The 14650-nt window shown below is 40.7% G+C and overlaps 1 protein-coding gene across 14 annotated transcripts in view; it reads right to left on the bottom strand.

Moving 5' to 3' along the window:
• The window catches only part of DENND1A (DENN domain containing 1A), a 503929-nt gene that overhangs the window by 209826 nt on the left and 279453 nt on the right, over positions 1-14650 (bottom strand). For all 14 annotated transcript variants that reach the window (XM_027614760.2, XM_027614750.2, XM_035723489.1 and 11 more), the window contains one exon: positions 6551-6651. In XM_027614760.2, the coding sequence (XP_027470561.2) occupies positions 6551-6651 (101 nt within the window). The remainder of the gene's footprint in view (positions 1-6550; positions 6652-14650) is intronic.

Here is a 14650-nt window from a genome sequence, read left to right as displayed (position 1 = left end):
CCGCCCCCTGAGCATTGGGACCTGGTCCCTTGCTGCTTCTTAGCTGAAAAAATTTGTCCTCCTACTCTTGCCGGGACACCTGAATTCTTCTGTGAAGGAGTGTTTTATCAGATCAGGGACCATCTACAGATAAGCTCCTATCTTCCCGTGCCCAATGCCAGGGACATAGGAGGCACTCATAAATACTTGCTACAAAATGGAAATGACAGTTTTTGCTCACTTGGAATTCAATCTTTTTTTTTTTTAAGATTTTATTTATTTGAGAGAGAGAATGAGATAGAGAGAGAGCATGAGAGGGGGGAGGGTCCGAGGGAGAAGCAGACTCCCTGCTGAGCAGGGAGCCCGATGCGGGACTCGATCCCAGGACTCCAGGATCATGACCTGAGCCGAAGGCAGTCGCTTAACCAACTGAGCCACTCAGGCACCCTGGAATTCAATCTTTAACAAAACCTACATAGCCCAGACTTTGGTATATACAGGAGAATTTTAGCCACACCTGTCTACCTAATCTACTTCCATTTTACCTGGGTGTCGTGTATTTCAAATGGATTTTGCTGGGTCATTTATATATATTCGCATTAATAGACTATATATGTATATACACATACATATATATGTATATATACATATACACATATATACATATATACACATATATACACATACATATATATGTGTATATATATACACATATATATAATTATTAACAAAAATAGTATCTACTATTTATGGAACACCTATTTTGTGTCAGTAGTAATTACTATTCGTGTTTGACAGAAGAGAAAGGAGGCTCAGAGAGGTTCAGTGACCTCAAAGCTAGTAAATGGGGAAGCCAGAACCAAAGCCAGGTTTTTCTGTTTCCATCGCACCACACTTCATTGATTTCTATTTCTGTCACTAAGAATATCAATAATCCCACTAACTTTAGCATCAATTTATTCTCTATGCAAAATCATTGCATTGATGAAGAGAGAGATTAGACTGGACTCAGTCCCAGTCATCCAGAAGTCACTTCATAGCTTTGTCCAGACTGATGCCCCTACACCACATGGATTCTGCACCCTGTGATCAGGCATATTTCAGACTGCTTGCTAAACACTCTAGATGGAATACATGATGCAGCATGTGGGGATTGACTGAGAACCCAACAGGCAACATGGATAAAGAATCTAGAACTAGTATCTCTCACACAGAATCTGAGCATGCCCACTCTGAGTGGAAGAATGGTTTCCAGAGTCAGGAGATACAATGCATTTTACAAACACAACTGCAAAATTCAAACCTTAATTGTACACACAGGATATAATTTTTGGTTCAACCATGTCCTCAAGAGCATCAGGAGTTAGCTATAAACTTGGCTCTTGATCTGGCTGGCCTTTGGGGGACAGCATGAACTTGCCCTGATCTGCTCTGGAAATATTTTGTCACAAAGGCATGTTAACAAGTGTCCAGAATAACCCAAATATGCAATGCAATTTGGGAACTGACTTGTATTGTAGTCCTTATTTAGGACTACTTCTGAAGAGTAAGGCAGAAAAAGGAATTTACATGGGAAATACCACATGGTTTCTACTGGGACCCTTTATTAGCAACATTTAATTAGCATAGAGCCCGGTGTATAGTAAGTGCTCTACAAATATTTTCTGAATGAAAAACGTAAGTCATCAAGAAGCCTACATGAAAGTTTTTTTCACCAAATCTTGGTGATGGGTACAACTTATTCTCTAAAACTCTAGAGGATATTAGTAAGGAAAGCTTTAGTATCAGATGGCCTTACGTTTTAAATGCAGGCTCTACCATTTCTTAGCTGTGTGACAGTGGTTTAAGTCACTAAACCTCCCTGAGCTTCGATTTCCTAATCTATGCAATGGAGCTAATAATGAAATATTATTTAGGGTTTGATTTTGAAGATTTGCAATAATATTTATAAAGAGTATGACACACACACTACTCAATAGATGGTGATTATGATAATGAAGGGAAACGCAGATTCTCATCAGCAAGTTAATCCCTTTGTCCCAGAAATGGGCAGGCCCTCCCAACACCGGCCAAGGTCAGGGCTGCCATCAGCCAAGGTAGGCAACATTCTCATTTTCACTTTCAAAGTCAAGAAAATGGTACAGATCTAAAGTAGAAAGGAACCAGCAGCACATGTTTTTAAATATTCATAAGGGCTGGAAATGTCTTACTCCTTTCGTTTTCTCTGCCATCTGCTTTTGTTTCTTTTCTTTTCATTCTTATGCCACAGCTGCAAATGAAAACAACCATACAATAACTCAAGTTAAATAAAAAAAAAAAATCAAAATAAAAACAATCTGAGGGGTAAAAAGAAAAGATGAATTACAAAGTTTTCCCCTGAGCTCACAAGGCAGTAGAAGTAAGAATGTTTGATGTGAGTTAAATCTTCTGGAAACCAAAATCCATGTCCCATGTTTATAATAACCATGATAAGAGCAACCACCATTTACTAAATGGCCCGTTTGCCACTTGATGACCAATCTCTCAAATTCTAAAGCCACTCTTCAAAGTAGGTAAATTAAACCCACTTTACAGAAAAAGATACAGCAAGTCAAAGAGATAAAATAGATTTTTAATTGTTACACAGCTAATAAGAGACGAAATTGAGATTTGAATCCAGGTTTGTCTGAATCCAAAGCCCAGGCAGCACTTTCTCTACCATCCTCTCCAAAAATGGGAAGGGATTTGAAAAATTTAATTTGGGAAATATTTAGGGCAGACCATTTGTACTAAACGGATTTATTCAGATAATTAAAATCTGTGATTATAACTCTAATTAAAGTTAACTCAGATAATTGGTTGCTGTATTTGTGAATGTGCAATTAGAGTCTTCCACATAATTGTGAGGTTTTCGGCATCATACTTTCCATTTATTCACCGCGGCCCAGAGCTTTGCTCTACTGGCCTCTGTTCTACCCAAGGCTGTATTATATAGCTCTTGGGGTCTCTGGGCCCAAGGACCATGACTTGTGATACCAACAGCAGGATCTGGACTCAGCCCCATTTAACATGTCTTTGTCCAGAAGTCAATGAACACCTCATCTTCAAGTGCAATGTAAAAAGCTCTCACAGCCTACACTGTTGTCCTGAAAACCCCTAGCAGCATGTACCTGAAGAAAAACTGGCAGCAGTGGTCCTCATGTGTTAATTACACTTTCGAAGTCTATTATGCATAGAAAGGGCACCTGCTGGCAGTGAAAATGACTAGAATCTGCCCTTCCTGTGCAGTGAGTAAATTGAGAGTTCATTTCTACAGGAGATAATAGTTTTCAGATTCCATTTCGTGTATCCCCTGCATGGGGACATACTTAACATTTAAAACATCTGCAGAGGAACAAACCTCCTTCAAATTTACATGTTTCAAGCTCCTAGCACTTTACTTAAAATGCTAGTTATCCCTGCTGGCTCTTACCACCAAGGATTAAACTCAACAGTGGTGAAAGTCACCGAGCACAATAGAATAAAGTTATTAGCATTGACTCAAATTTCATGACATTTGTAGTTTCTGACCAAAGCAGTTGGTAGCAGGCTGAAGGTGATCAAATCAAGCCTTGAATGGAAGATCTGTTTTTTCTCTTGGGGGTCTTTTATTTCCACATTCTTAACATCTTGTAGTTAATAAACAGATACCAATCTCCACTGGCCTGTAATCATCCTTTGGTCAAATGTCAAAAAAGTTCTTTTGTGAAAACAAGAGACCAGGAGAGGGACTGCTATCATATACACAGAAACCTCCAAGATGGAGCCTAGTCACAAAACCCACTCAGGCTCTGAAAAATACAAGTCTTAGCTTTTTTTGGAGTGGAAGTTGGGGTTGACAAGGACTTAGTAGCCTTCAACTGTCGGGTCTTCCCTTCTAAGGTAGACCCGCCAGCATCATCGCTCTTGGGCAGGCTGATGACACAGTTCAGGAGAGGGGTGGGGTTAGAGAGGAAGTTGGAAAGAGGATCTCGGATCACCTTCCACAGGAGAAGAGCAAAACAGCCAATAAATACTTTAAGCAAACAAGAAAGGAGGGCTGGAAAGAACAACTGGCTAGAATACTGATTTTTTTTAAAGTGAAACTTTTCAAGTATAGAAACCATACTTTTTCGTTGTAGAAACAGAATAACATAGAACAAAATAAAATAAATATCACACTGAGTTCCTCTCCCTCCTCCCCATCACAAACCCTGCTAACACTGTGGTGTGTTTCCTCTTAGATCTCTGCCTGTGTGTGTGTGTGTGTGTGTGTGTGTACACACAAATATACATATACACACATACATCTACATATGTATACACACCTTTTTGTGTTTTATAGACACACGTTTGTTTTTATAAAAACGGAATCATACAATACAATGATATCTATATTGGAACAAGTTACTAAACTTCTTGGGGCCTTGGTCTCCCAATCTGTGAAATGGAGCTAATGATACCCACCTCCCAGGGTTGTTAGAAGAATTAAGTGAGATCACAGACTGGGACACAGGAGATGTTCAACTCTGGCGGCTATTGTTACCACTGGAACTGACAAAGCCTTTTTCTCTGCACAGTTCTGGGAATGTAAGCTGCTAGTTTTAAGCTAGCTGACAATTTAGCAACCAAAGCTTTTGAAATAATAGAATAATAAAGTCGTACTATTTGGGAGGCAGAGAAACTACAATGACGCTGCCAGGTCCTACCAATACCTGCACACAGAAGCCCATTTGTGCTCCCATCTGAAGTGCAGCATCAAGACACACAGGTGAGTCTTTTCCAGGGAAAACTCTAAGGTTTCCTCTTAAAGCACATGTCCGAGGTGAGGTGTGCAGGCGGGGTGTCTCTCCATGGGGGGATCACAGACGTGTGCATAGGGAAGGGACGTGTGTGTGTGTGAGAGAGAGAGAGAGAGAGAGTATGGGGCCACGTGCCTGTGTGGGGGTAGGTGTCTAGGAGAGTGTTCTATGTTGGGGCTGGCAGCAGGCTTCCATGTGCCAAGGGGACTGGGAATCACTGTGAGTCTGTCTTAGGAACATATGTCCCCTTTCTACCTTTTCCGTCTCTTCCTCTCACTACCCTCCTCCACCTCTGTCTGTTTCTTCCCCCCTCCCACGCCCCTCCCTCTTCCTGTCTGAGTGTCGGTGTCCTCCTCCACCCAGCCCCCCCGTCTTTCATTCAAACAACAACAAACACTACTGGATAGCAAACATGGTCCTCTCCTTTGACACACATGGCAGTATGGAAAAAACCAAGGTAGCTGGTTTAGAAGCTCAAAAGGAAGCGGCAAGTCTAAGCAGAGGATTAGTCCCTTAATTTCATAGGAAGTGGGAGAAAGGCACAAATAAGAACAGCTACCTTGATAAGAAAGATACATAATTGAGAGAGAAATGAGCTGATTCACTTAGTGCTATGCACTGGAGAGGGCCACTGATTTTTACCTGATGGCCCTGAGCTACATCTTGGTTGTATACACTGCTTCTTGGGATGAGAGTGAGCCCAACACATTCAAACTAGGAGTACTGCAGAACACCCTTAAGCTCCCAGGACAATCTGGCTACTTCAGCGAACCATCTCAAGTGACAGGATTGCAAAATGGGCTGGAAGAACCCAGCAAAGATTATGACTGACCTGATGGTAAATGTCCTAAAATCATCTGTTTTTAAGTGACAGGGCTGTGACCCCTCAATGGGTCCCTTTCTCCTGAAGCTCTTAATTTCTGGCAGGCAGTACCTTTACCCACATATGTACAGTGCTCCCTTACCAACAACTGCTGACTTGAGCTGTCTGGAGACAATGTCTTTAATCACATTATGCTAGAAAAAGAAATTACTCAGAAAGAAAACAGATCCAAATCCGTTACACAGTCTTTCTTGGTAATCTATCGAGGACAGATAGTGACAATATATCTGCGGAAACATTTACTGAGCCCTTACCACGAGCCAGCTTTTCTACATCGTGTCCCTTCATCTCCTGTATCATTTATCTTTATATATTACATATGGAACAACTTCATTTTGCAGATGAGGAAACAAAGTCTTAAGCCAAGGGACTTGCCCAAGGTGGTAGAGCTGACACTAAAGCCTGCTTGCCTTCCTTCCACTAAAATACATTTCCCTCAACAGTGAAACTCCCATCAAAAAACTGCAGAGGGTTTTGAAGTCTGGCTTGTACGCCCAAACCACAGCTGAAAACGAGTCCTACAGAATGTGCCAGGGTATGGCTGAAACTTGAAGACCTCGGGGACCCCAACTGTTTTCACCAGGCTCCAATCCATCCTGGGGGAAAAAGAAAAAAAAAAAAAAAATATCACACCACTACGTGGTGCTTTGGTCTCTCCAAAGTGAGAGATGGGAAAAGATCCACGGCCTTGAACTCTGCAGAACGCCATGGCATAGCTGAAAGCCATTTGGAAACAAAAGGGCCATGCAATCACCTGGTCTAAAATTCACCTCGTTTTGAAGTTAGTAGTTTCAGTTTAATCACCAAATGCATTATGAGGGACAGCCCTAATGTCCTCGGTAGGTGCTAGAGAAGGGAAAGCAGGGGACGGAGTAAGCAGCAGCCTTACCAGCAGTAGTCCAGCAGATGTGGAGGCAGGACGGGGATGTACACGTGCTGCCAGAACATGGGGTACAGCATGGCGGCGGCCCCGTGGATGCAGGCGGTCAACTGCAATACAAGCAAACCAAAACTTCAGAGCCAAGAAATCCATATGCGGAGACGCTGTTGTTGGAGGTGAGCAATAAAATTCAATACCTACTTCTCGACATTTTTAAAAATAGGAGTTAACCACTAGAATTCAAATTTAGTAAGAGCTTGCTTTTCCTAAGAAATCTTCCTCCCCACCCTGATTATGAAGCTAATGCACAACGACAGTAACAAATTTAGAAAATGGAAAAAGGGGCAAAAGAAAATAAAAGCCTTTCACCATCTGAAGATAACCTGATATTTTGGGGAATTACCAACAAAGCACTTTTATTCACCTTTCTAATAAAATTAGGATTACTGTAAATACAGTGCTCATTTGCCTTCTTTTAAAGTTTGTTTATTTGCTGGCATTTTCCCACATCCTTAAATATTCCTAGAAGACATACCTTTTAATGACACTCAATGAATTTCCCACACTATATTTAACCACTCTCCCAACATTACAATATATAATCAGATCATGTCAATAATTTTTATACATGGTTCCTAGATGTAAGATTCAGAGACAGTACTATAATTTAAATATAATAAGAGGATCAATATAATAAATAATGGATGGAGGCTCTTTACACTCCCACAGCCATGCACTAGAATGTTCTCTCCACACCTCACCAAGGCTAAGAACTGTAGTCAAGTTAGTAGCTTTGGAAGTGTATCTATTTGGATTTTATTTTTATTCCTCTGATCATGTCTAAGGCTTAGCATCTTGTCATGTTTCTTGGTTATATTTCCTAGATAAATGGTCTGTTCAAATTCTTAGTCCACTAATGAGTATCAGCATTTTTTAAAAGTAATTTACAAGCAAACACTGGATAGACAAAGGATACTAATTGTAATGTTTCTGAAAATAACTTATCCTTCTATAATTTCCTTTGAATTGGGCGGGGGGGGGGGAAGAGAAGGTTTAAATAATTTCACAGACAAATCTTATCCTTCATGATGGTTTCTACTGCTGTTATACTGAGAAAGGCCTTCAAATTCTTCCCCAGCATTTAACTCTTTAATCCATCTGGAATTAATTTAGGTTTAAGGACAGAAGTGAGAATTTATTTTTTCCACATAGTTAATCAATTGCCCCAGCACTGTTTACTGACTAATCCTTCCTCTCCCTCTTCTTTTGACATGCCCCTATTTCATATTCCTTCTTTTTCTTAAGAGCTAGATACATCCTATCAGGATCTGATACAATTAAAAAAATTGGGACAGATATAATGGAATAAAATTGCTACAAAATTCAGTATAGTGAAAGAAGGAAAAAAAAACCTCAACACCTTTGGAGATATGGCTATGAAGTGACAAAAGCCAACAACACATGTTTCTTTCTGCCTTTTTTCTTTAATGTTTCTTTGGTTTCTGGGAAGCCTGTTCCCATGAGGTCTTTGCTTCTTTTGGAAGCTGTTAACTGGCCTTTGCTGACAGAAGGACATTTACGTGGCGAAAGAGTGACGTGCCAAGGCCCAGTTAAAAGAATCCCAGAGGTTAGTGTAACATGAACAGCTTTAAATTGGATATTCTGCTGATGTTTCCCAGTTGTGAAAGCTGTGTATTAAATCCACGGCCGCTACTTTCTTCCCCCTCCTTCTCCCTCCAGACCCTGTTCTTTAGATCAGGTACATGTCATGAACAGAAGCTGATCCAGCAAGCTCTCAAGAGTTGTTCCCAGCGACTCTGCCAAGGCTTGTAGGTTTAATCCATCCCTTCTCAACCCATTTCAGTAGGATTCCATATAGAGAAGGCTGTCATATTTTACATGACCTATCTCTTCAGGGTTAGAAGAGATGAAAAATCTTTGCTGGTGTTGAATGGGGAGAAAATGAACAAACTTCACTCCAACTGCACCCTGAAGTCAGGCTGGAGGGTTACCCTGGCTTTGGGCCCCAGTTCTTCCTGCCCATCCTTTAACTAGCTGTCAAAGGACTCATACTAAAGTACAGGTCCAGTCATGTCACATCCTCCTTGGAAGTCTCTGCGGGCAAGTCGGGAGCAGGCCTGAAGCTACCTCTCCAGGTAGCTTCCAGTCTACCTGGAGAGCAGCATCTCCAGACACAGCCTCTACCACCTTCTCCAGGTTTATCCTTTGAATAAGTCGTTTCAGACTTAGGGGTAGCTATGTACTCCTTTCCTGGATCTGTGCCCCTAGCAAACTCCTCCTCTGGGTCTCTGTGAAAGCACTACTTTCCTCGCATGGCTCTTCTGGGCATAAGTCCCCATTATTATGGGCCTATTCCTGTCCTCTCACTGTAAACTCCAGGAGGACCCTGCCCCTCTTCTTCCCCTTGTTCTAGGGGCACAGCATCTGTGCAAGTGCGAGTCGATGCAATGTTTCTTCCATAAATAAAAAACAATTCCTACTTAAAATATATTCACAATATAAACATAGTGAGTGACCTGGCTTTTAACTAATGGACCAACATTTTCCTGAGTCTCACAGAGTGGGGTATAGGACTCAAATTCCAAAACAATAATGGCAAGCTTAGACACACAAATATGCCACTTTTGGGAAGTCATGTCAATGGATTCATTCTTTCTTTTCTTTCTTTCAATAATACGCCTATTCTGTAACTCTACAACACATCAAATAAATAAAAGCACTTTAAAATCTCTAAGGTGCTGTACAAATATAAGATGTCCTCATCACATTAATTCATTTGTAATTCTCTTTGGAAAAGTCATTCCATAGACTGTTCCTGGTTGAGACAGAACTTGATTATTTCCCCCTTTTTAGCTTGAATTGGTTTGAGTCAAAATCCTATTTCAAGCAATAAAGCGACAGAGATCTTATCTCCAGACAATGTTCTTTTCATGTCTCCTTTCCCTCAAAAAGACCTAAAAGCTAAATGTCAAGATTATAAAATTACCTATCCCTCATAAAAATTGAACTTTAAAGGTGCTTGATCATCATCCTCATTGGCGGTTTTCTAAAAGCCAAATCTCTAATTGGAGTAAAACGCATTTATCCATTTGGTTAAGAAAACAAACAAACAAAAAAGAGAATTGTTTGGCTCTTTTCCAAAATGCAAAGTGGCAAAACAATGCACATCGTTACTTAGGAATAGTGGTGAGTCAACCACAAGAAAAGTGTTATGACTTACCTGTGCTTAATCAGAAATAATATTATATCCCATAAATTATCATTAGCCACTTATTTTAAAAACAACTGTAAGGCCAACTCCATTTGTAAAAATAAGGTTCCTAAAAGCCTATGCTCATTCTTTACAGAATACAAAATTTTAAAGTAATGAAAGTATACAATTTGGATTATAGTCAACAAAGGGGTATTCTGAATATTTAATTGAAGTGCAAGTTGAAGAAAATGATCCTATCAAAATCTCACTCGGTGGGAGAATAGAAAGATAGTATGTGTAAAATTTGCCCAAAGTCATTAGTCACAATGAATATTCATCAGAAGCCAATTATCAATCCCATTTAATGACACCCCAAAAGATTTTGCCCTGAAGCAGCTGAATAGTCTAAGACTCCAGACAAAACTAGACAAATTATACAGCCAACAGCCAGTCTAGCCAGGACACAGATTGTAAAGTAAACCACTGGTGGGTTTCTAGACGCACTTTTAGCAAATTCTGTCCTCAATTAAAGGTGCACAAGGTCAGTTCTATCTTAGAGCTTTCTGTATGGCTCCATTAGTTTTCTTTGAGGCAAAGGGAGAGAAAGAAAGACAGCAACAGGGATAGGACAGGGAGAGTGATCAATGACAGAGCTGGAAAAATCACGAAGACATTATGTGTGTGTATGTATTTTTTTTTCTTAGTTTAAGGTAGTTCTCAGATATAATGCCCAGATAGCCACAGTCTTCGATTCTAGTTCCTTGGCTGATTCCTAATGGTAGCTCTGCAGTTTAACATGAAACAAAAGTAAGAGTCTCCCCTTAAAACAAACAAATAAGAAAAAAAACCCAAGGAATCCCCACAGTATACGTACCAGGTACCGTGTTAGCGGTTTAGGATACTGCAAAGTATTGTTTTAGAAGTGTGCATGTTTACATACATATACACTCATCGCCATATTTCACAGATGCAGAAAACAGCCTCAAAGGTGAAATAACTTACCCAAAGCCACACGGCTCATAAGTGACAGAACTGGGACTCACATCCAGGTCTGTCAGACTATAATGGCCACTGTGTTTCCACAATGTATAAATTAACTAAAAAGATTTTTGACTGCCTACCCTGTGCCTACACACCATGCTGAGGAGCCTGAACTAGGTGTGATACTGTTCCTACCAGCACGGCCAAATTACGTAGAAATATGTTTGCCTTGCTGTTAGATGACCAAATTACTGGGGTAAAATACCAATTAACAGAAAATAATCATTTTGAAAACAAACACAGATCTGATAATTTCCCGGGGGTTAGTTATACTTAACTAGGGTGTTGTATTGTCTTTAATCCACTGGAAATTCTAGACAAGGGCATAATGATTGCTGGTCAAACGGAAAGGCTTACACCCCAATCTGGCACACTATTTCAAAGTCTGGCTTTCTGTCATGTTTCCTTTCATATACTTGCATAGAGCTGCCATTAACTCTCTTTTTGATCTGAGCAAGCCGCTTCCTCTCCTGGGTCTCAATTTCACCTACAGGGAAAACAAGAAGTTGGAGTCTGTCATCTTCTGTGCCCTCTTCCAGCTTTGACAATTTCTGATCTAGAGGAATTACCATCCTTTGACGTGAAGAATGTGCCTCCCCTGCCCCAGCTCACCTTCTTCAGCTATACCAAGTATAAGTAAAACAGGGTCTGTCTCAAAGCTTGTCTTACTTTTTCAGGTCTGCAGTTACAGGGGCCCACCTGGAATTCCTGTGTTACCTTGGAACTACCACGTTTCAGCCACCGCAGCCCTAACACCTGACCGTGGAAGGCACTGCCTTCCCCAGTGCTTGGCCCCCAACACTCTGGATATCTCAGAGGTAGATGACCTTAGGAGACCAGGGGGCATGAAACTAAAGACGGGAGCTCCTCAAGGCCAGAGACCACATTTGATTTTCCCTCCCTATCTCACTATGCTTGACACAGAGCAGGCGCTGGGCAAACGTTGGGGAATGTAAGAATGCCTCCAGCTTAATACCAGGAGGAATGGTAGGCAAGGTGACATTTAATGAACGGTAATTGCTTAAGAGATCACAATTAGAAGCTGCACATTTCTAAAAGATATTGAGATTCCAAGTTCTAAAGGCAGACAGAGGAAAAATCAGATGGTCACAGTCATTCTTCACATCCTAGAACTCAGGATGCTGAAAGATCAAACTGACACCTGCTTCATCACAGGGTTAGTCCGAGGCAGAATTTCGATTTCCCCTCCGAAGCCAAACACCAGGAAATTGATAAAAACAAAGAGTACAGAAAGAATACCAGATTTCTAGGCTTTAAAGATAGGTCATTTTTAAGTCCACTCATTTCACCCACAAATCATCCTAAGTAGAACAGTTGCAGAAAATGTTGTGTGTCTTGTAGAAGTTGTTAGCTCTCTCAGTTTGCGAACTAGATTCTTTTATTTAATTCTAAACCGTGTTTGTAGTCATCAAGAAATAAACGGTACCATGATTCAAACCGTGTTGCTGACTTTGTTTTTGATTTTTATCTATTCTCAAATAGAAAACCCACTATGAGATCAACAAAAAGTTTTTTTGCAGGCACTTTATGAAAGTTAATCTACTCAACCCTTCCAAGGGTATGAGAAAAACCTTTCATTATAAATGGTTCAGCTATGATCAAATTGTGTTTACTATATTTAGTGAGGGAAGAGTTGGCTTTTAAGAAACTATCAAAGATGCTTTAACAGAAAGACAATTTATAAAGCCTTAGAAATCAAAGACCTTCGGCTGGTCTAGACAGATGCCAGACATGTGCGTGGAAAGAGGGAAAAGAGCAAAGAATGTCCTGCTTTTCTTAGAAGCCAAAATATAATGCTTTTTTTTTTTTTTTTTTTGCAGGCGGTGGGGGCAATCTTTCTTCCAGTAGTTTCTCTTTGTTGGATGGAACACATCCTACCTCTTGCTTCTCTACTATCCTCTGGCTAAAGGGAAGGGGGAAAAAATATCCAGCACACTAACACGGAATCGAGCATCTAAGAGTGAGATCAACAGGAAGCTTTCTCAGGAGATCACCTGCTTAACCACTTCTCTCACTTTTTTTTTTTTTAAAAGCGACCTACTAGGTAAAGTAATTAGAGTAAGTTATTAGCCAGGGCGACAAGCTTTTGTGCCAAGATCTGACACCGCAAAATATCAAAGCAACTAAAACTGCCAGAGAAAAGCTCTAGCTTTCAAAACAGAGGCAGAAACGATGGTATGGCACACTATAATGTAAATAAGCCCATAGCACCAAGAGTGAAGGGAGTGAAGCCTTTTCTTTAAGATGAAAGAGAAAAAAGGCAAAGTTACATTGAGATTGATATTCATTTTAATACAGGGACAGCAAGGTGCTGTCACTCCTCCATTCTGTGCCTGTGACAGACATTACTAACTGTGGAGTCAGGACATGGCCTGAGGGTTCCTCTGAACACGCAACCATTGGCAACCATTGTCAATGGATCTAAGCAGGCACTCAAAAAAAAAAAAAAAAAATCTATCGGCCACCTCAAGTTTCATATAAGTGGATATTAATAGTTCTTTGAAAATATTTCTAAGATCATGATTTACATTTAGCTAATTTACACTGCTGCTTTCATAAAGAATCACATTTTTTAAAAAGAAAGATAGCAGGGGGCGCCTGGGTGGCACAGTCGGTTAAGCGCCCAACTCTTGGCGTTGGCTCAGGTGATGTGGTCATGAGATTGAGCCCCGAGTCGGGCTCTGCGCTCAGCATGGAGTCTGCTTAAGACTCTCTCTCTCTCTTCTGCCTCACCCCCCCACCCCGCACTCACACTCTAAAAAGAATCTTACAAAAAAAAAAAAAAAGGTAGCATAACTGAACATGGAATCATGAGTATCTATCTATCAGGTATCTGTACATAAAGAAACAGGAAACTTCAGGTGGTAGGAGTCACTAGATTTGAAGGCATGTGGGGAAAACTTCCCCGTAGCATTTTTTCAGGCAAATCCAACTGTCAAAAATACTGGTAAACTCAGAAAGACTGAAGCTGTAATACAGCTACCACTATGACCACTTCACTTCCTCTGCATTTACTACTGCAAGCACTGTTCCAAATGCTTCTATATTAGTTTACTCATTTAATCTTTGTAACAGCCCTGTAAGGTAGGTAACACTACTGTCCCCACTCTACAGATGAGGAAACCAAGATGACTACATATTTAAGGACCTTGTGCAAGGTCATATAGAGCTAGTGGCAGAGCTAGGAGATGAACCTAGGGGGTCTAGCTCTTAGCTCACAGGAAACTGCCTCTGTGCTAGGATCTGTATTAATCCAACTATTACTGAGAATTCACTATGTGTACAAGCCATGCCCTCAAGCAATTTAAAATAGAGAGAGAAAGATCAAAATGCAAACAATCAACTTCAACACAAAGGCATTATGAAAGAGGTGGTATAATAGAGGTTCAAGTGTGTTAGCACATAAAGAAGGAATCATTAATTCTGCCTGGGGCAAGAATCAGGCCTGCTTCCTAGAGCGAGCAAGAGAGACATCAGAGCAGAGTCTGGAAGGATGAAGACAGGAAGCTGCTAGTTCCTCTCTCCGGGAGCGTAGTCAGGTGGTAACACTGGGTCAAGTACACACAGCAACTTCTTAGGCCCCTCAGCCTCTATGCAGTCATGACCGTGGAGACTCAAACAAGAAATGACAATTTAGTCAATGACTAAGTGACTAATGAGAAGTGGGTGGATGTGGAAAACCTCATATGAGTTGCCATGACTATTCTTTGTTGCTTGGATTCATTCACCATCTACTATCACCAGCGATACTAATTAAAACTTCACAACACTTCCAGGATCTCTATAGCCCTCTTTGCTTCTGAAAGTCAAATCAGGTTTTACTGCCCTTTAGA

This window comes from Zalophus californianus, chromosome 13, assembly GCF_009762305.2.
Source record: "Zalophus californianus isolate mZalCal1 chromosome 13, mZalCal1.pri.v2, whole genome shotgun sequence".
NCBI classification, from domain to species: Eukaryota; Metazoa; Chordata; class Mammalia; order Carnivora; family Otariidae; genus Zalophus; species Zalophus californianus.
This window is presented reverse-complemented; position numbering and strand designations above follow the sequence as displayed.